General features: G+C 39.4%; 1 protein-coding gene across 11 annotated transcripts in view; it reads left to right on the top strand.

The window, feature by feature from the left end:
- Vps13 (vacuolar protein sorting 13C) overlaps window positions 1-21680 on the top strand; it is a 1483510-nt gene that overhangs the window by 814146 nt on the left and 647684 nt on the right. For all 11 annotated transcript variants that reach the window (XM_076210284.1, XM_076210280.1, XM_076210283.1 and 8 more), the window contains one exon: window positions 18534-18684. In XM_076210284.1, coding sequence (XP_076066399.1) covers window positions 18534-18684 — 151 coding nt within the window. The remainder of the gene's footprint in view (window positions 1-18533; window positions 18685-21680) is intronic.

Below are 21680 nucleotides of genomic sequence, written 5' to 3'. Positions count from 1 at the left end.
AGATGTCATAGAAAAATGTAAAGATCAACCAAATCTATTTTACAGATTTGTAAACAACAAACTGAAAAAACTGGCAGGAATTGGAGAAACTATGACAAGGAGTTGAATACACAGAGGAAATAGAAATGGTAGAAATTATGAACAAGCATTTTAAATCGGTGTTTACGAGGGAGAACATACAACCTAGAGATATTGAGTGGGAGGAGAAAGTCCCCCCTATGAAAGAGATAGAAGTAACAAGGAATGAAATAATGAATCACTTGAGTAAACTCGATGTCAGAAAATCGCATGGACCAGATGAAATAGCAAACTGGATTTTGAGAGAATGCAAGAATGAACTAACAGACAAAATGCATAGTCTAATGAGCAGTTCATTGAAAGAAGGAAAAGTTCCAGAAGATTGCAAAAGAGCAAATATAGTACCAGTATATAAAGGGGGAAACAAGGAAGACCCTACTAACTATAGACTGGTCTCTCTTACAAGTATCATAGTTAAAATTTGTGTAAGAATTATCAAAGCTAAATGGGTAAGGCATTTGGAAAAAAACAACATACTAAACCCAAGACGATTTGGATAAAGACAAGGACGATCATGCATCACAAACCTAGTGTGTTTATATTCAATGTTAATAGATGTAGTACAGGAAAGAGATTGTGCATTTCTAGACCTGAAAAAAGCTTTTGATAAGGTGCCACACAAGAAATTACTAAAGAAATTAGAAACTGCCGGAGGAATACAGGGCAAACTGCTGAAATGGATGGAAGACTTCCTGCATGAAAAAAAAAATGAGAGTGGTGATAAGAGACAAACACTCTAATTGGGATGAAGTGATAAGTGGTGTTCCACAAGGAACTGTTCTGGCCCCAATAATGTTTGCTATATATATTAATGATATGGATAAAGGAATTGAAAGTTATATGAGCTTCTTTGTGGATGATACAAAATTGTTGAAAAAAGTGAACACTGAAGAAGATTGTGAGTCGTTACAGAATGATCTCAACATAGTATGGGAATGGAGTAGGAATTGAGAGATGGAATTCAATGTCAAGAAGTGTAGTATAAAGTAATTTGGAAGAAGCAAAAAAAAATAGTGGGATCATATAAATTGCAAGAAGAAGAAATAAAAAAGTAGAAAATAAGAAAGACCTGGGAGTCATTATTGTAAATAATATGTCCCCTGAGAAACATATAAACAAGATTTTTGGAGAAACTTATGATTTAATAAGAACAATCAAAGTGGCATTTACATACCTGGATGAAGAAATGGTGAAGAAAATACTAGTCACTTTGATAAGACCAAGATTGGAGTATGCATCGACAACGGGGTCACCAAATACAAAAAAATGTATAACAGAACTTGAAAGAATACAAAGAGCAATTACGAAACTGGCACCAACACTTTCAGAACTATCATATAAAGAGAGACTAGCAAAACTGGAACTACAGACATTAGAATAAAGAAGAGAGAGAGGAGACTTGATAACTTTTTATAGAATCATGAAAGGCATAGAAACTATTGATAGAGAGGATCTAATAAAATGGGATAGCAGAGATACAAGCGGACACAGAAAAAAAATCAAGAAGGACAGTTATAGAAGAGACCTGAAAAAGAACAGCTTTCCCCACAGGGTTATAGATATTTGGAACAAGTTAGATGAGAAAGTGGTGTGTGCAAAAACAATACACGAATTTAAATGCAGTCTAGGCAAAACAAGATATGAAGACGGGACACCACGAGCATAGCTTCCCTTCCGGTATAATACAATTAGGTAAATGCACGACAGTCGAAGTGACAGCGAAAATTGGAACTTCAGAAAAAACATAAATTTTCGTGAATATCAACAAGGGAGTACCTTTTTGTGTTTATAGGAAAGGGGAAAGCTTGTGGTGTAGTGGGAAGGTGATGAAAAAGGAGAAGGGGAGGGATTACTGAGGAGAAATGGAAGGAAATGAGGAAGGAGAAGAATGGGTCCAGGAGGCAAGGTGCCTTATGAACAAACGGGAGCTGGATGATTTTGGTGAAGAAGAAGGGATTAGCAGAAATGTAAAGATTAGAAATATAGATAAGAGCAGCACAATGAAAGGTGAAGATAATAATTTCCATGGATTTAATGAGGGGGGGGATACCAACCTCCCCCGATTAGCAAGCCTAGAGGAAAAACTTGAGAAAATGACCGAACATTGGGAGAGTAGGTTTGGTCAACTTACATGGATTGTGCATTGAGTTGAAATATTGTAAGAATTAGAGGTGAACAAAAACCTAACTAAAGAAATAGAAGAATAAAAAAGACAGTTAAAAGAAGTACAAGATGAGAATGAGGAATTAAAGAGGAATAATAAAGAGAATAGAGAGTCCCTAGCAAAAGAAGCACAGGGTTGGAAGAAAATCTAAGAGAACAACAAAATTATATTAATGATATAGTGACACAGCAGATGAAAGAAGAAACTGAAAACACAGTTATTAAAGTGATGAGGGAGAAGGAGAACATAGTAAGAGACTTAGCAGATAAAAAGAAGTGTATAATTATATTAGGGATGGAAGAAAAGTATAATCTAAATAGGACTACAAGAATAAAGGAAGAAAAGGAAAAAGTAAATAATATATTAGAAGTATTTCAAGAAGATGATCCTGAAATAGGAAAATAAATTGAAGAAATATGTAGGCTCAGGAAATATAATACAGATAAGACCAGACCAATTAAGGTTAAATTCAGGTCACAAACGACAGCAGAGAATATCTTAGCAAAAACAGAGAAACTAGCAGACAAGCAGACAGTGGGCAACATAAAAAGGTATGGATAAAAATAGAAATGAATAAAGAGGAAAGAGAGGATGAGAAATCAAATAGACTAGAAGCTAAAGAAAAAATGAGAAAAGAACAGAGACAGAAAAAGGGAAATTCTATTGGAGAGTAGTGAATATGAAAGTGAGGAAATGGTTGGATGGATGCCATGCAGAATGTCTGAAGAAAGGAGGTACAGTTATGGTGGACTGGCTGGTGAGGTTATTTAATGTTTTTTTAAGAGAGGGTAGAGTGCCAGAAGACTGGAGGAGTGCCTGTATAGTTCCACTTTACAAAGGAAAGGGGGACAAGTGTGAGTGTAGTAGTTACAGAGGGATCAGCTTGTTGAGTGTAGTTGGGAAGGCTTATGGGAGGGTCTTGATTGAGAGGATTAGGAGAGGAAGAGATAGAGTAATTGGTGAGGAACAGTGGGGTTTTAGGACAGGTAGAGGATGTGTACATCAGATTTTTGTGGTTGTTGTTGTCGTTCCCTAGACTGTCTGTCCGAGCAGTCCCGTCTCCCCAAGGAAGGCCACAGCCGAAACTGGGTTTTCCCACAAATCCTTTATAGAGTGTATGTTGTGTTGTTTGCGTGCATGATTGTGTATAATGCAGTCTTCCATTATGTGTTGTATGGTATGGGGTGAAGTGTTACATCCTGGGCAGCTGTTCACAACACGGTCGTCCAGCCTCTTCTGGTAGCTTAGAAGTGCTGGGTGGTGACCGCATCGCAGTCTGGCCAAGTGGACTCTGTCCTTTCGTGGGAGAGAGGATTCAGAAGGGTGGATATCAGGGGGTCTGGCATGCAGCAGTGTGTTGTCTTTCAGTGTGTTAATGGAGTGGTGAGTGATATGATTATGAATATGTTTCCGGAGGCTGGTATTTGGTGGTTGTGGAGGAAGAGAAGAGAGTATCTGTGCGTAATAAAGGTCTTTGGGTGTAGTTTTAATGTTTCTTGGTGTGTGTGGGTGTTCTGCTATGTAGTGTAGCGGGTGTGATGTGTTTGTGGTGGCTGCAGCAAGTGTTTGTGTGCCTCTCATGTCAAGGTGGTCCTTGACTTTGAGGACTTTTGTTTCATGGTGTAAATGGTCTGTAGGTGATGTATTTGTGCAGCCTGTAATTGTTTTTAGGGCTTTGTTTTGTATGATTTGAAGGGTGTTGTGGTGTGTCTCACTGAGATTAGGAGCCCATGCAGGACTCGCATAATTCATCACTGAGCGTATGCATTGTTTGTATATTGTTATATTAGTTTCTTTGTTTTGTCCAAATGTTGTTCCAGTGATTGACTTAAGTGCGTTAAGTCTAGGTGTGCATTTGTTTTTTATGTTTGTGAGGTGTTGTTTGAAAGACATGGATGTATCGTATGTTACACCAAGAATTTTCGGTGTGTTTGTGTGTGGTATTAGAGTGTTGTTGATGTAGAGATGAGGTATGTATTTGTGTTCTTTTGTCCAGTTGGTGAGAAGTGTTGCTGTAGATTTGGTTGGAGCTATTTTGAGTCTGTGATGAACCATGTGTTGAGTGTGTCAAGGTAAGGCTGGATTATTTCTGCAGCTTTGTCTGTGTTACGATGTGTGCATGTGATTGTTATGTCGTCTGCGTAGGAAGAGATTTGTATTTCTGAGGTGTCTGGCGTGGGTAAGTCATGCATGTATAGATTAAATAATGTGGGGGATAGAACTGAGCCCTGTGGTACTCCGTTCTTAATGTTTCTGATGTGCGATGATTGGCCATTATATGACACATGAGCATTCCTGCCTGCCAGATAATTGGCCAGCCATCTTTTGGTGTTATATATTTTATTTGTTAGGTTGTGGCGGGGGATAGCATCAAAAGCTTTACTAATGTCCAATGTTATAAGAAGTGTTCTGTGGTGGGGCCTATCTGAATTGATGCCATCTAAAATTCTTTGTGTGAGGTTTGTCAGAAGAGTGTTTGTGGAGTGTAGTGGCCTAAAACCGTGTTGTGAGTCAGCAAGGGGAATATATGGTGTGACAAGTTTAAGTATTAGGCGTTCAATGACTTTAGAGGGGGTGCAGAGAAGTGTGATTGGGCGGTGCGATGTTGGGATTGTTGGGTCTTTGTTCGGTTTTGGAATGGTGATTATTTTACCATGCTTCCAGATGTCGGGTATAGTGTTGTGTGAATAGCTGTAGTTTGCAATGTTTGTGAGTGCGTGTATACCTTGTGGTCCAATGTGTTTTAGGTGGATGTTGCTTATGTTATCAGGGCCACAGGCAGATGAGTGCTTGAGATTATGCATTATGAGTTTTGTCTGACTGTCTATGAAGGGTGTATAGTCTGAGTCTGTGGGGAAGTCTTTCTTACGTCGAATGGTGCGTCGGTCGTCAGGGTGAGATGTAAGATGGCTCGTCTGTGCAAAATGACGTATGAGTGCGTTTGCTTGTTGTCTGTTTGAGGGTAGATTATCTGTTGTTGTGATTATTGCTGCGTGAGAGCGTGTAGTGTTAGTGTTGGATAGTGTGATGCTGTTGAGTGTTTTGTACAATTTGCTGGTGTTTGTTTTGTGATCAAGTGTATTGATAAAGTTTTGCCAATTTTGTGTTTTTTGTTCATGTATTTTATTGGCAATCACAGTGTTTAGTGTTTGTATTTGGTCTGCTATGTTTTGAGGGATAGGTGTGGGGGTATCGTGTTTAAGTGTGTCACGTTGTCTGATGAGGCCTTGGATTTCTGGTGTGAAGTTGGGGTTGTGTGATTTTCTGTTGCCTCTAGGGATGTATCTCTTGTCTGCGTTTTGTATGATTGTATTAAAAGCGTGCACAGCATTGTTTATGTTTGTGATTGGTGTACTGTTAAGTGTTTCAAAATGTTGTTCTGTCTCTTCAGTAAAGGCTTCCCAGTTAGCTCTCTTGTAATTGGTGTAAGTGTGTCTGTGGCCAGCTGGGGTGCATCTTGTTTTGGTGGTGATGATGATTGGAAGGTGGTCAGAGCCAAGGGCTCCGACCACTCTCCATGATGTTGTTGGGGTTAGGCAGGGGGAGCAAAAGGTGATATCAGGAGAGGAGGGAGTGTAGAGGGCTTGGTATGGGATATGTGTATGATTATGCGTGTTGTTCATGATAGTCAATGAGTCGAATTGAGTCTGTATATCAAGCCCTCTGTCTGTGTCAGGGTTGTCGACAAACCAGGCAGACGACTTGGCGTTGAAGTCACCACCCATGATCAGGTTGGGGATTGAGGTTAGTTGGCTGAGTTGAGGTCTGAAGGTGTTTGGAACTGTGGGGGATGATTGGGGGGGAATGTACATGTTAACTATTGTTAGTGTTGATTTGTTGCCTGTGCGGATACGAATGGATTGGGTTTCTGTTGTGTTATCTGTGGTAGGGAGGAGAATTTTGGTTGTGGCACTTGTGTCCACAAAACAGATGGAATGGTGGATCAGGGTGATGAGTCCACCGCCATTGCCGTCAGTCCGGTCTTGTCTGATGGTGTAATTATGAAATGATGGTGTTTTGTGTGAGTGTCTTAATTTTGTTTCTTGTAAAATTGCAATGTGTATGTTGTGTTGTTTAAGAAAGTGTTCAAGTTCATGTTTTTTAGTGTTAATACCGTCAATGTTGTGTTGTAATATGTTGATGTTGTGTGTTTTGTATGTGTTGTATGTTGCCGTTTGGGGTTGAGGTTGGGGTGGTAGTGGGGAAGGTGTAGGATCTGGGTCAGAGGGGGGGAAAGGAGAGATCGGGGACAAAGGAAGGGGAGTACTAATCTGGGGTAAGGGCAAAGGGAAATTGGGAGTGGGTAAGGGTGTTGGCTGTGGTTGGGGAGGTGGGATTGGGGTTACTGGAGGGCAGGTAGAACATGTCCAAGTGTTTGTGTATTGGTTTGTGTCAGCAAGTGTTGTACAAGTGAGGTGGGCCCAGTTTTTGCACATATTGCACTGAACTGAGCCCTTTGTCTGTCTGCTCGAAGTAATGGGTTTAGAGCATGTTGGGCATGTGTATTTTGTGGTGGGCCCAGGATTGCTCCCTACATCTCCGGCTAAAAGTAGAAGAAGAGGGGTGATCGCCGGAAAATGACCCCTCAGTGCAGAAAAAACGTAACATTGTGTGTTGGAAAAAAGGATTGTGGTACTCCCCCAGGTAGGCGTAGCTCCTCCTTGGGGATCGGTGCCATCTGCGTAGAGCTGATGGCCAGGGGTGGTTGCTGCTGGGGGCCAATCAGCAGCAACCACCCCTGGCCATCAGCTCTACGCAGGTCCTGGAGCTGCAACGTCTACGTCGTGGGACCACCCCCCAACCCCAAGAGATTTTTGTGGTAAGACAGATATGTGAGAAAGCTATAGGAAAGGGTAAGGATGTTTTTTTGGCTTTTATGGATCTGGAAAAGGCTTACAACAGGGTAGACAGGAGGGCACTGTGGGAGGTACTGCAGATATATGGGATAGGAGGAAATCTGTTAAGAGCAGTCAAGAGTTTTTATGAGAGTAGTAGAGCTTGTGTTAGGATTAGAAATGGAGAGAGTGAATGGTTTGAGGTAAAGGTGGGACTTCGTCAGGGGTGTGTTATGTTGCCCTGTCTGTTCAATCTTTACATGGATGGGGTGGTGCAAGATGTGAATGCAAGGGTGGTGGGTCAGGGGTTGGAGATGATTAAAGAAAATGGAGAAAAGTGGGAGGTGAGCCAGTTGTTTGCTGACGACACTGCGCTTGTAGCAGGATCAGAGGAGGGATTGAGGAAGTTAGTGACAGAGTTTGAGAAGGTGTGTGAAAGAAGGAAGCTGAAGATAAATATGGGCAAATGTAAGGTGATGAGATGTACAAGGGGAGAGAGTGACAGTAGGCTGGAAGTGAGCATTAAGGGTGAGAAACTGGAGGAAGTGGATAGTTTTAGATACTTGGGTGCGAATGTGACAGGAAAGGGAGGAGTGGGGGTGGAGGTAGAATATAGATTGAGAGAAGCGAGTAAATGCCATAGTGGATTAAAAAGAGTAATGAGAAATAGATATCTGGGAATGGATGCTAAGAGGAGGTTATATGAAGGAGTGATTGTGCCAACAGCAATTTGTGGGGCAGAAACATGGAACATGAAAAAGGAAGAGAGAAGGAGTTTGAATGTGTTTGAGATGAAATGTCTGAGAAGTATGATGGGGGTTACTAGGCTAGAGTGAGAAATGAGGTGAGAAGGAGAACAGGGCCCATGTTTCGTAGCCATACAATGAGTAGTCTCACTATTGAATTGTACAGTCTTAGTTTTGTTGTTCTTGATATTGACCTTTTTTTTTTTAAACAATTCTATTAGGCTGTAGTAACATTGATATCCTGGTCTGATTCTGGCTTCCACTTCCTGTTTCATTCTTCCGTCGCTGGTCATCTTTACTCCCCCCCCCCCTGAGGCCCAGTACTTTGATGTAGTGGGGGGGGCTTCCGTGTAGCAAGGACGGGCTGAGCTGTGCCAGCCAGGTGCAACCATACTGGAGAGGTCAGCCCTAAGCTACCAAAAACTGAGCCAAAAGTGTTTTTTTTTTTTTGGGGGGGGGGGGTAGTGAATAGATATGGGGTCCCTCACCCTTTTCCTTTGTGAATTCCCCTATCCCTACCCTTCATATTTGCTACCCTACTCTCCTTTTTCACCATCTTTCTCTAATACTTGTTAAGGAAGGTTCTGGTATCTTGGTGCCTCCCAAGCTACATGTCTGAACCCAGTCAAGTGGGGAGGTATACCGCGAGGTCACTACTCCCTGTGAGGGCCGAAAGCCCACCGACTGGGGAATGCATGTTTGTGAGGTAGGTACTAGGCTGCCGACTTCCTTTCTCCCTATCCAGTACACATGCAGAGTGACTACGCCGGACCCATCCTAAATGGGGCAAAACAAAGGAGGACAAACCCCGGGTTGACAAAGTCTATAACTCACCTCCGAGGCCCTGCATGTGTAAATAGTCATTTCTGGAACTTCCCGACTGCAGAGACTTCTTTTATTGCTTGAGGCATCAGGCAACTTTAGTATCTTTCTTCCATGCATTTATCTTTCTTCCTGAATATATGGTGTGGCCTCATAAATATACACGATCATGGCGGCTGTCCAAACTGAATATTCTAAACCACCACTACCTGATCCTCCTCCTAAACCCCCCGATCCCTCTCCGAATATTGCCAATCCTAATGTTGATGCTATTGACTCAGCAAAAGTAAAACCCCCAGTTGATGACTCTGACTTGAAAAAGGACTTCGGTAAAAATACTAAGACTTCATAGACAGATAATTCTGTAGCCCAGGAACTTACAATTAGAATGGATTTTGAAGTGATGAAAACATCTTTAGATACTCAGAAACCAATAAATAGCTCAAATACTGCCCCAAATAGTCATAGAATCTTACATCTAAAATATGTCTCTCTTGATAAGAGTTATACAGACTTATATGAAAAGTTTCGTAAATTTGGACAAATTAAAGAGATCAGAGTTAAACTAACTGACAACTTTAAAGCTTGGCTAGTGTGGATCTCATTTCTTTCTAATCAGAATGCAGCTGCTGCCTGCTTGGATTATAATAACTGCAATGAAAATGAATCTTCGGCCCAACTTGTTGCTAGAGTGCCACCTAACTTGGATATCTTTTATCCAGAAAAGCCGGTAGAGGAAAGGAAGGAAAGTGTGCAGAGGCCTCCCAATCCAGCTAAGTGGCTTATTATCACTCTTGCAAAGGAACGTGCTAACTTGTTCGAGTTTAGAAGATTCTTGAAGAGTCACCTTGGCTGTGGTAATTTGACTGACTCGCAGGTATCATGATTTGGAAGAAATTCCTTCCTAATTCATGTAAAATCTTATGAACAAGCTGCCATGGTGCTTAACTTGAAACAGAAATCCGACATTAAGGAAGTTAAACCCCACTATACCTTTAGTTATGCCAAAGGGGTAATTTTTAATAGAGATCTGTATGACTTTGATGAAGAAGAGATTTTAGAAATGTGCCCAACTAATGTTTGGAAGGTTGCTAAAATCCCTCGTTCCTCTATGATTATCCTAAGATTTTGTGGTGAAGATCTACCTCATTATGTAGAGATAGAAAAAGAGATAGTTTATGTGAAGCAGTTTAAGCCCCGTCCCCTTCAGTGCTTTAACTGCTATGGTTTTGGCCATCCTTCCCGCAGATATGCAAGGGACAAACTGTGTTTGATATGTGCTCAGCCTGAACATGGGGATTGTTCCCTCTCAACAGTTTGTATAAATTGTAAAGAAGAGTATGATGCCAGAGATAAGAACTGTGTAATTTATAAGAAGGAACAGGAAATACTACTAAAAGCTCATGGAGAACATATAAATATAGGACATGCTAAAAGACTATTAAGTAATTCCAAAAGATACAGTGATGTCGTTAAAACAAATAGTAAAGTGGATCAGCCAACTGTAGAATGCAATAGAAATAAAAATGCCAATATGAATTCTTCTGTTAACACTGAACCTAAGCCTCAGTGTAAAATTGTCACTATGAAATCTAATGGTCTTTCTTCTTCTCAACTAGGAATTTCTAGTACTTCTGAAGCCTCCTGTGCGGAGGTTTCCTCACCCCTTGTTGAAGGGATGTCCCCTGCCCCATCTGGAGGGGCACCTAAAGTTTCTATTGTAGAAACCTCACAGGCTTCTTTTAATGAAGCCTCCTCTCAGGCAATCTCTCTTCCAGACCTGGGGGACTCCCCAGTAGAGGGATTGCTGACTAGTGTGCCTCACTCGGTAGAGGTGCACAGAAGCAATGAGGATCAACCAAATGCTGAACCCAAGCCTCAACGTGAAAGAGTCACTACTAGACCTAATCATTGTGCTTCACAACTAGGAAATTGTAGTACTCCTGAACCCTCCTCTGCGGAGGTTCTCCCATCCCCAGTTGAGGGAATGCCTCCTGCCCCATCTAGAGGGACACCTAAAGTTCCCATTGCTGAAACCCCACAGGGTTCCTTTAATAAAGCCTCCTCTCAATCAGTCAACCTTCCAAACTTGGGGGGCTCCCCAATAAAGGGATCACGGACTAATGTGCCTCACTCAGTTGAGGCGCACAGAAGCAAAGCTATGGAGTCTGAAGCTGTGCACAGTAAAAGACTCCACAGTCCACCCTCATCTCCATCTTCTTCCCCAAATCGTGATATGCAATCTAAGAAAGGAACTAATAACCCAAACTCTACATCGTCGGTCGGACCATTGTCAGTGAGGAGGATGCCACCCGCGAAAGCAAAGAAATTAGAAAAGAACCCATCTTGTAGACCCTCTCTCTCCCAGACTTCTCTTGCCAGACCAGTAGACCCAAAAATGGAAAAGAAAACAGTATAATGTCCATAATTCAATGGAATATTCAAGGTTTTAATTCTCATCGAGAGCAGGTTGGGATTCTCTTTAAAGAACATGTGTCTGCTATTTGTCTGCAAGAAACTATGCTTGGCGATTTATCCCCTAATGTTGGACTTAATTATAAATTTTACAGATCTCCTCCTATGATTGGGGTCCGTGCCCATGGAGGTACTGGTATCATTGTTAAGAAATGTGTAAACCACAGAAGTGTCCAGCTACATTCGGTGTTGCAGGTTTGTGCAGTACAAATCTTTACCACTAAATAAATCACTGTATGTTCTTTGTATTTGGAACCTGAACTGGAAGATCGACTCATAGACATATATAAGCACCCCCGTCAGTTTGAGTTAAATAACCTACAATCTTTGGTTGACCAGCTCCCTGAGCCTTTTATTCTAATGGGTGACTTTAACGCCAAGCATCCTCTATGGGGTGAATCAAGGTGTGACCCCTGGGGCAATATAATTGAAGAATTTATTGATAACGATGTCATTTTGATGAATGACTGTTCCAAAACTAGGTTTGATGTCTTTCACAACTCAAGTTCTGCTATAGACCTAACTATTTGTTCATCATCCTTAAGATTAGACTACAGTTGGTCAGTTGATGAAGATCTACATGGTAGCGACCACTGGCCTATCCATATCAAATATTTAAAGAACACTCCCTCCTCTTGCTTACCTAAATGGAAGACAGGAGAGGCTAATTGGGAATTATTTAGGAGATCCACAGAGATTAATCATAAGACTAGTGATTTTGGTAGTAACTCTGATGCATATGACTACCTGGTAGACATGATACTCTCTGGTGCTTTCTCTTCCATTCCTAGGACATCTGGTAAACCTCAATGCCCAGTAGTCCCCTGGTGGAAAAATGAATGTGCTTTAAGCAGAAAGATTACAAGAACTTGCTATAAGAGATATCGGAGATATCCTTGTTTAGTCAATAAGATAACGTACAGAAGAGCTCGAGCAAAGCAGAAGAAAATCTTCAAGAAAGCAAGGAGGGAATCCTTCATTAACCCATTCAACTCCGATGACAAGATGTCTTGTCATTTGGTCAAATAAAACAAAAAATCATAATAAAACAACAAAATGTTTGATGATCAAACAGCACCAGAAAAATATGACATCATCAGTCCTCCTCGAGGAGGACTGATGACGTCATATTTTTCTGGTGCTGTTTGATCATCAAACATTTTGTTGTTTTATTATGATTTTTTGTTTTATTTGACCAAATGACAAGACATCTTGTCATCGGAGTTTAATGGGTTAAATATATTAGCGAATTGAAATATGACTCTTCCCCTACCTTACTATGGAATAGGATTCGAAAATTACAAGGAAAGTTTACTCCATCTTTACCCATTCTGAAGATAAATGACTGTTTTATATCAGATACAAGAGAAGTAGCAGAGGCTTTTGGAAGACATTATGCTGATATTTCAAGCCAAGACCACGATTATTCCTCCTACCAATACGAACTCGGAGGCATATCTTCTTTATCTTTATCCTCCCCAACCTCTCCTGGAGAGGATGACATTCTTTATTCCATGGTTGCTCACTTATCCATATCGTCGAAGAAATTCCTTTTAAATGTGCTGAACGGATTTTGGTCTTCTGGATCTTCTCCTAAATCTTGGAAGACTTCAATCATCATAGGAATCTTAAAGGCAGGAAAAGACTCTCATGACCCACAAAGTTACAGACCTATTGCTCTCACTAGCTGCATTTGTAAGATCCATGAAAGAATGGTTAATATGCGTTTAGTTTAGTTTTTGGAATCTATAAATCTGCTATCTAACAGACAGTTTGGATTTAGAAGAAATAAGTGCACTCTGGACCCCTTACTTTTTATCACTCGTGAGATTGAGAATGCCTTTGCAATTGAGAACTCGAGCATTGCTGTGTTTTTTTACTTGAAAAATGCCTACGATACTACCTGGCGGGGAGGCATTCTGAATCAAGTTGCAGAGTGGGGTATCGGGGGTAATATGTTCAATTGTTTAAAGGACTTCTTGTCTGACCATTATCTAAAAGTCAGTGTGGGCTCTTCTTTCTCTTGTGCATATCTTCAAGAGGAAGGGATTTCCCAAGGAAGTGTTCTGAGTCCTACACTGTTCAGCATAGCCATTAATAGTTTATTAGAACAAGTTCGCACAGGAGTTCATGGGTTGGCCTATGCTGATGACTTCGCTATTGTGTGCAACAAATCGACAACATTAGAAACAGGCCAAAAGATTCAAGAGGTTATTAACTTAGCAACAGCATGGGCTAATTGCAGGGTCTTCAGATTCTCTGCTGAAAAAACCAAAGCCATAAGGTTTTCCAGACTAAGACACAAGGAAGAGATACCAACACTATTCTTAGAGGGTGTCATATTACCATATGAAGATCAAGTAAAATACTTGGGTCTGGTATTGGACAAAAGGTTGACATTCACAAATCACATAAACGAGGTTGTATACACTGTTAAACAGCGACTTAATATACTAAAAGTAGTGTCTCATTTCAAGTGGGGAGCAGATTGTATAACTTTAATAAGGCTTTACCAAACATTGTGCCTTAGCAAAATGGATCACGGATGTCAAATTTATGGATCGGCATGTAAAACTTCATTAAAGAAGCTTGATATAGTCCACAATATGGCTTTACGGATCTGTTCGGGAGCCTATAGAACATCTCCAGTGGATAGCTTGTATGTGGATGCAGGAATTCCTCCCCTGTATATTCGCAGGGAGGAATTAAGCCTTAGATATATATCTCGGGTCTTGATATCCAAACAGAATCCAAACCTCAAATATGTAAAGCAGCCGGTAGACAGAGCTCCAAGGAAAAGTACTCTGCCGAAACCTTTAGAAGTGAGATGTGAAGTTGGGACAGAGAAGGTAGGACTTGTTCCTAACACAATTGCTGAGATCATGCCTCCCAAATTCCCTCCTTGGAACCGATGCCCCACTGAAATATGTCCTCTTAAAAAGAAGAAAAACAGAACTGCTGTAGAGCTAAAAATGAATTTTTGGAACATTTATCAGTACATGCTGATGCAATTTTTATTTATACAGATGGATCAAAATCCCAAGACGGTGTTGGTTGTGCTGTTGTAACTGATAGCACAGTTTTAAAGAGAAAATTGTCTGATTTTAGCTCTGTTTTTATTGCTGAACTGCTGGCAGTCAGCAACGCCCTGAAGTTTGTTTTTAATTCTGTTCCGTGTGGTAGGAACGTTGTTATTTTTACGGATTCCATGAGCGTTCTATCCTCTGTAAATAATTTGTTGCCTCATAATGTTTTAGTGCAAGAAATACAGGAATGGCTGATTCTCATAAACAACAGAAAGAAGATATAAGTAAACTTTTGCTGGGTGCCGTCCCATGTCGGTGTCACTGGAAATGAAAAGGCCGATGCTGCAGCCAAAGCCGCCACTAGGCTGACCCATATAGCAGACCGAAAAGTCCCACATACGGACTTGAAACAAGTGATCCATTGTTATACAATGAAGAAGTGGCAAGAGCAATGGACAAGGCTGGACGGCAGTTATGAATTAAAAGAAATTCATCCCTTAGTGAACCCTTGGAAGTGTCCTCTTTTGGACAGAAGGTCAAGCATTGTCTTGACAAGACTGAGAATTGGCCATTCCAACATTACACATAAATTTTTAATGGCAAGTGGGGCAGAAAGGCTGGCTCCCTAATGTCCCACTTGCCAAGTAGTTTTGACAATAAGACACATTTTAGTTCAGTGCCCTGCATTCTCTAATAAGTGCAGGGCAAATTTCTTAACAGATTTATCTTTTAAAGAAATTTTAGGGGAGGAAGCTTGTGTGAAGAACGTTTTAAAGTTTTTAAAAGACATAAATTTATTTTATGAAATTTAAAATTGTGAGTGTGTGTTGTTGAAGTGTGTTCGTGAATGTCTATTGTTTTAATTGTTTTACTTGAATTTTATTTTTATTTTATTTTTTAAACTAAAAGATAAATATGCGCTGAATGGCCTACCGGCTCTGGCGCTTGGCCTTCGAGCCAAAAACTCCATAAATCAATCAATCTGATTATTTTTTCCATTGCCAGAATAAATAACAGTGGTGAGAGTATGCATCCTTGTTTTAGGCTATCTCCTATCTGAAAAGGTGATGTATTTTTACTCCCACATCTCACTACGTTATTTGTGTTTTCATAGCATGCTCTTGTTAACCCCTTGAGTACCGGATGTGTGTTTTGTGACACCTGCATGTCACAGCTGAGTGTACCTGCCAGGAACCGAGTGTGCTCCCTGTGACATGCACGTGTCACAGTTATAAGCTGTGTGTATTGAGGGCTCTCAAGGCCTCGGTTTCTGGGTTATTTCTACCCACATGGTGGCAAGTGTCTGTGTTTACAAACATAAGGCTCCAGCCATTCGTGGGACGGTTTGAAACGTTTGTTTACGTAAGGTTGACAAGTCGGTAATGAAGGGGTTAATCAAATTTACTTATGTGGTGTTCCTAATTCTTCCATTATTTTCCATAGAGATGTTCTGCTCACTCTATCATAACCCTGTTTGAAATTAATGAACAGGTGTAGTTGCTCCCTATCATATTCCCATTACTTTTCTATTAGTTGTCTTATAACAAAAACTTGATCTGTTGTTGACCTCCCTCTTCTAAAACTGCATTGGTACTCTCCTACTATATGCTCCATGTATTCTTCCATTCTGTTATACAATATCTTGGTAAAAACTTTATATGCAGTTGATAGTAGGCTTATTCTGCTATAGTTTGTGCAATCTAACTTATCACTTTCTTTTGTCCAGATTATTTTTATCAGTTGGTGTAGTCTTTTTGTTAAAAATTCTCCTTTTCATATTTCTGATGGTATTCCTAATTCTTCCATTATATTCCATAGAGATTTTCTGCTCACTCTATTATAAGCCTGTTTGAAATCGATGAACAGATGAAGTTGCTCCCTATCATATTCCCAATACATACATACATATACCAAAAGCTTTTTCCCACTTACACGGGGGTAGCCAAAAAGAAAAAGGCATAGAAACCACTCCCACCCATTCCACTCCCTACACATTCCAATCTCTACACATTCCAATCTCTACACATTCCAATCTCTACACATTCCACTCTCCTCCACCCTCCTCCCTCCCTCTCATCTTGGCACCTCCTGGATGACAGGTCATCCCTGCATCCTGTCCACTGCCCTGAGTCAGAAGCAGTATCGCAAGACACAGCACATCCACAGTATGGCCGCTTCATAAGTTCGGCGACCCCCCTCTCTGTCCCCTCATGCAAAAAAGGAGAAGATGGGGAGAAATCCTTTTGGGCTACGTCAAATTTTTCCTCATACATAAACATGGCAAAAGAAACATGGACTGGAAGTGAAGCGTTTATTCCTGACATTTTGTCCATTGACTTTGAGAAAGTCAATAGACGAAATGTCAGGAATAAATGCTTCACTTCCAGTCCATGTTTCCTTTGCCATGTTTATGCAAGTTGTTCACATGGATTTTCATTTCTCATTCATGCTTCCTCGCCCTGCATCCCCCACCCACTCCCCCTCATGCATCACAGCATCATCTATACACAACCCTTCTCCATTCACCCCTATCTTCTGTCCTCTCCCGTCCTTCCTCAACAGACATTCCTCTTTTTTGTAATGCCCCTTTCACCCCATCCATCCATCTTATCCTAGGATGCCCCCTCATATTCACTCCTTCCACCTCTGCCTTCCCCACCTCTTTTACTAATCCTTCTTCACTCATTCTTTCCATGTGTCCAAACCATCTTAATACTCTCTCATTAACCCTATCTCCCAACTCCCTTTCCATGCCTGTTCTCCTCACCACCTCATTTCTCACAGTATCTAGCCTAGTAACCCCAACTTTGCTAACTTTGCTGGGATTTTTTAGTATTTCTGCCATCATTTGAGACTTCAGTTTAATATTTAGAGCTCTATTTTTTCTTTAGAGCTTAGTCCCATTCTATGCACTTCTATTTTTTTTTTCATCTCTTGCTCCTCCTCTTGTATCTCTTTCAGAATTTTTTTTGCTATTGCCTGCTCTTTTTCTCTTAAGTATTTAGCTACATTGTGTTTCTCTTTAATACCATATACTACTATACAACTTTTTTGATCAACTGTGTCCCTGACACAATTTTCTTTCTCATTACTTTAATGACTGTTTCATTTGCATTTTCTTCCACTGGTACAATTTCTTTATAGGCTATTTTTTTGTTTTCCTGATCTACTATCCATTGATTTTTGATTTCTTGAAGATCTGTCTCATGTATGGTATCTCCAAATTTCTCAATCACCACTTGTATTTGTTCTTATACTTCTCTTTTCAAAGCCTTGTTTTTGTTAGTATCATTTTTCATCCTTTTTTTTCATTTTTAACTATGATTCTTTTTTTTTAGGTCATTAAGCTCTTTGTTGGTTTCAGCATTTTGTTTTTTTAATTTGTTCATTCCTCTATGCATTGCTCTGTATTCTGCTTTTAGATCTATAATTTCATTTATTAGTTCTGTGGTCTCTTGATTTTGTAGATTATTTTTATACCTTATGTCCCTTTCTAAATTTATAGCTTTACCTATTATTCTACCTTCTCTTGCAAACCCAGAAAAAACTCTATCCTCTTCATATATTTGGTTATGTAGAGGCGTTTTCATAATACGGCTTTTGTTTGGGATGACACCTAATGGCTATTCAACCCTGCTCACATCTAGTCTTCTTTTAGTTGGCTCACCATATTTTTGTCTGTCTTCACCATCCTCCATTTTAGATTATTTTTCACTCAGTGGGTTTACTCTAGTAAGTCATTTTGGTCACTCGATAAGTGAAGTTCCCCCTCTCCCATACGATACCAGACTAGGTGTTTCTTCGAACTTAGCAAAAAAAAGTCCTGTACATCAGAGCTAGTTCTAGATATCTGTTCCAGATGGTGGTTCATCAGTGTATGTATTGATATATGTGAATATTTATGTATGACATACTTAGCTGTTATTCAATTGCTGTATCAAGTTTCACAGTGTGGAATAAACTCTAAGCCACATTATGTGTAAAATCAGTATGTAGGCATTCCCATAGATCTCATTGGGAAGAAATTTTGCACAATTGTCTGTGTTTTATTAGTGTGATTTTTTTCTATCTGGCTGTAAAGTGATAGGGGAATGGGAGCAGTTGCATTTTGTCTGCATCCCATGTGTGAAAAGAGAAAGAAATATAGTTGAAATTGTTATAGAGAGATCCTGTGCCCAATATAGAATCTGCCAGGCTCTGAGGCTTGTACCTCCTTCATGAAGGTGAGGATGGTGATGGGTTTTGAAAATGAGCGGCTAAATTGTCCATCTTGTAGGACTTCAACAATGCAGGTACCTGTCATTGGTTCCACATACTATGTTGTCTGCTGCCATATTTAAAAGTGTATACAACTTTTTCTGATCAAATGTACTTAACCTTATTGCAGCCTTCAAGTGAATACAATGAAGTTGCTGCATGCAAGCCTCTAGCTGATGTGATGCTTGAGATCATCACATTGAAATGTTTGATCCATTCAGATGGATCAATGATGCTCAATTTGGTGCTTGTGGATTGTGTTCTTCAGGATATAAGGACAGGTGAGTGAATTGAATCTTTATTACATATGAGACATGGAGGTACTATGAAACTCGTTATTAGGTGTTTCTTTGCCCACTACATATATTTTTGGCCATTACCTATACTTAGAGGTGGCTAGGCTTTGATGCCTTTATTGGAACTCTGGGATTTAATACTGCTTTTATGGACTCTAATGCAGACTTGAACTGCCAATCATCAAACTTATCATCAGACACATTGCCCTAGTCTTGTAGACTACTGCAATCCCCATTTCTTTGTGTGTATGTATTGTTAATTAAAGACACATTCTCAGGCACACTACTCGATGATAGATAATTCTGATACTTTGAAGTCAGTAGAGACCAGACCATCAAGACCTGTTGATCTTCAACTTAGAAATGGTAGATATACAATCTAGAGATGCTACAGAAACACAAAATAGGAGGTGGAGTAATAGAGGTTGTGAAAAATTACATAAATGTATAATGATATTTAGGAATAAGTCACAAAATTAGAACCATAAGACTTGATAAAAGAGACTTCATGGTAGTATACATACTTTCCCAAGACAAGAGCTTAGAATGAAATCAAATACTTAAAAAATGTTGAAAGACAAGTCTGTCTTTGAACAGGAAATGATTGAACAATGTGATAATATAACCCTTGTAGGAAACATTAGTTGTAAGAAGGTAAATTGGGAGAAGGAATCATGAAAATTTGTGGGCTAATATTTTGTTATATATTGCACTTGATAATGCAAGGATTCATTGGATTAAAGACATGACATAAGTTAGAATATTCATATCCTACTTTTGTGGCCATTAAAGAAAGAGAAATGACAGAGATGAGTAAAGAGCTAATGTGGTGCTACATCATGAAAGAGGAGGTAAGGAGAAACCATTGAATCACAGGCCAAAGTTTTAGACCAACATAACAAAATTTTAAGAGACAATTTCAATAGATAGGTTAAATAATTTTAAGATTTGAAAAATCAGATAGACTGTTTAGAATTGGAAGATCATGTTTAGAGATATTTAGAACTTTCTCAAGGAGTAGTTCGTTTGCTGCAATAGGAGGATTGGAGAGATTGGGTATACATAGATTTAGAGAACTTTGACAATGTACCTCATTGAGTTCTATGGAAATAGGAACATACATAGATATATAATACATATATGTATAAAGCATATATACATATATACAGTACTCATCAAAAGAATGTGGCGCCTACCCCTTGCCACTGCATATTTCTGACAAAAATAGGAAGACATTTTCTGAGGTGAAATTATGTGGATAGTATATATCTGCCAACACCCTGCTGTCACACTGGGCCAACAGAGTGGAACATGAGGGGCAACCCAGCCAATTGCTCCCACATTAAGAAATGTAGCATAATGGAATTTAGAAAAGTATAAAAAAGGATATAAGGACAGAAACATGGAACATGAGAAAGGAAGAGAGAAGGAGTTTGAATGTATTTACCTAGTTGTATTTTACGGGAAGGGGAGCTATGCTCGTGGTGTCCCGTCTTCATATCTCATTTTATCTAAACTATTTTTAGACTCATGTATTGTTTTTGCACACACCACTTTCTCATCTAACTTGTTCCAACTGTCTATTACTCTGTGAGGAAAGCTATTCTTTTTCAGATCTCTTCTATAGCTGTCTTTCTTGATTTTCTTTCCGTGCTCTCTTGTATTTCTATCATCCCATTTTATCAGATTCTCTCTATCAATAATTTCTATGCCTTTCATGATTCTGTAAATAGCTATCAAATCTCCTCTCTCTCTTCTTTGCTCTAGTGTCTGTAGTTCAGTTTTGCTAGTCTCTCTTCATATGATAGTGTTGAGAGTGTTGGTGCCAATTTTGTAATTGCTCCTTGTATTCTTTCAAGTTTTTTAATACATTTTTTTTGTACTTGGTGACCACATGGTTACTGCATATTCCAATCTTGGTCTTATCAGAGTGATTAGAATTTTCTTCACCATTTCTTCATCCAGGTATGTAAATGCCACTTTGATTGTTCTTATTGAATTCTAATTTTCTCCGAAAATCTTATTTATATGTTTCTCAGGTGACATATTATTCATAACAATGACTCCCAGGTCCTTCTCATTTTCTACTTTTTTTTATTCCTTCTTCTCCCAATTTATATGATCCTGTTATTCTGTTTTTGCTTTTTCCAAATTCCATTATACTACACTTTTTAGTGTGGAACTCCATCTCCCACTTCCTACTCCATTCCCTTACTTTATTTAGATCACTCTGTAGTGACTCACAGTCTTCTTCCATGTTCACTTTTTTTGGTAGTTTTGCATCATCTACAAAGAAGCTCATATAACTTTCAATTTCTTCATCCATATCATTAATATATATAGCAAACATTATTGGGGCCAGAACTGTTCCTTGTGGAACACCGCTTATTACGTCATCCCATTTTGAGTGTGTGTCTCTTATCACTATCATTTTTCTTTCTTGAATAAAGTCTTCCATCCATTTAAGCAGTTTGCCCTGTATTCCTCCTTCAGTTTCTAATTTCTTAAGCAACTTCTTATGTGGTACTTTGTCAAAAGCATTTTTTAGGTCTAGAAATGCACAATCAGCCCATCCATCTCTTTCTTGTATTATATCTATTAGCCTTGAATAGAAACATATTAAATTAGTGACGCATGATCGTCCTTGTCTGAATCCAAATTGCCTTGGATTTAGCACGCTGTTTTTTTTTTATAAATATTTTACCCATTTACTTTTGATCATTCTTTCACAAATTTTTACTATTGTACTTGTTAGAGAGACTGGTCTATAGTTGGTAGGGTCTTCTTTATTACCTCCTTTATATATAGGTACTATATTTGCTTTTTTCCAATCTTCTGGAACTTTTCCTTCTTTCAAGGAACTATTATGCTATGTATTTTGTCTGCCAGTTCATTTCTGCATTCTTTCAAAATCCAGTTTGCTATTTCATCTGGTCCATGCAGTTTTCTGACATCAAGGTTACTCAACTGTTTCATTATTT

The sequence above is a fragment of the Oratosquilla oratoria genome, chromosome 27 (genome assembly GCF_046742065.1).
Source record: "Oratosquilla oratoria isolate Oo_2021 chromosome 27, ASM4674206v1, whole genome shotgun sequence".
In the NCBI taxonomy this organism is placed as follows: Eukaryota; Metazoa; Arthropoda; class Malacostraca; order Stomatopoda; family Squillidae; genus Oratosquilla; species Oratosquilla oratoria.
This window is presented reverse-complemented; position numbering and strand designations above follow the sequence as displayed.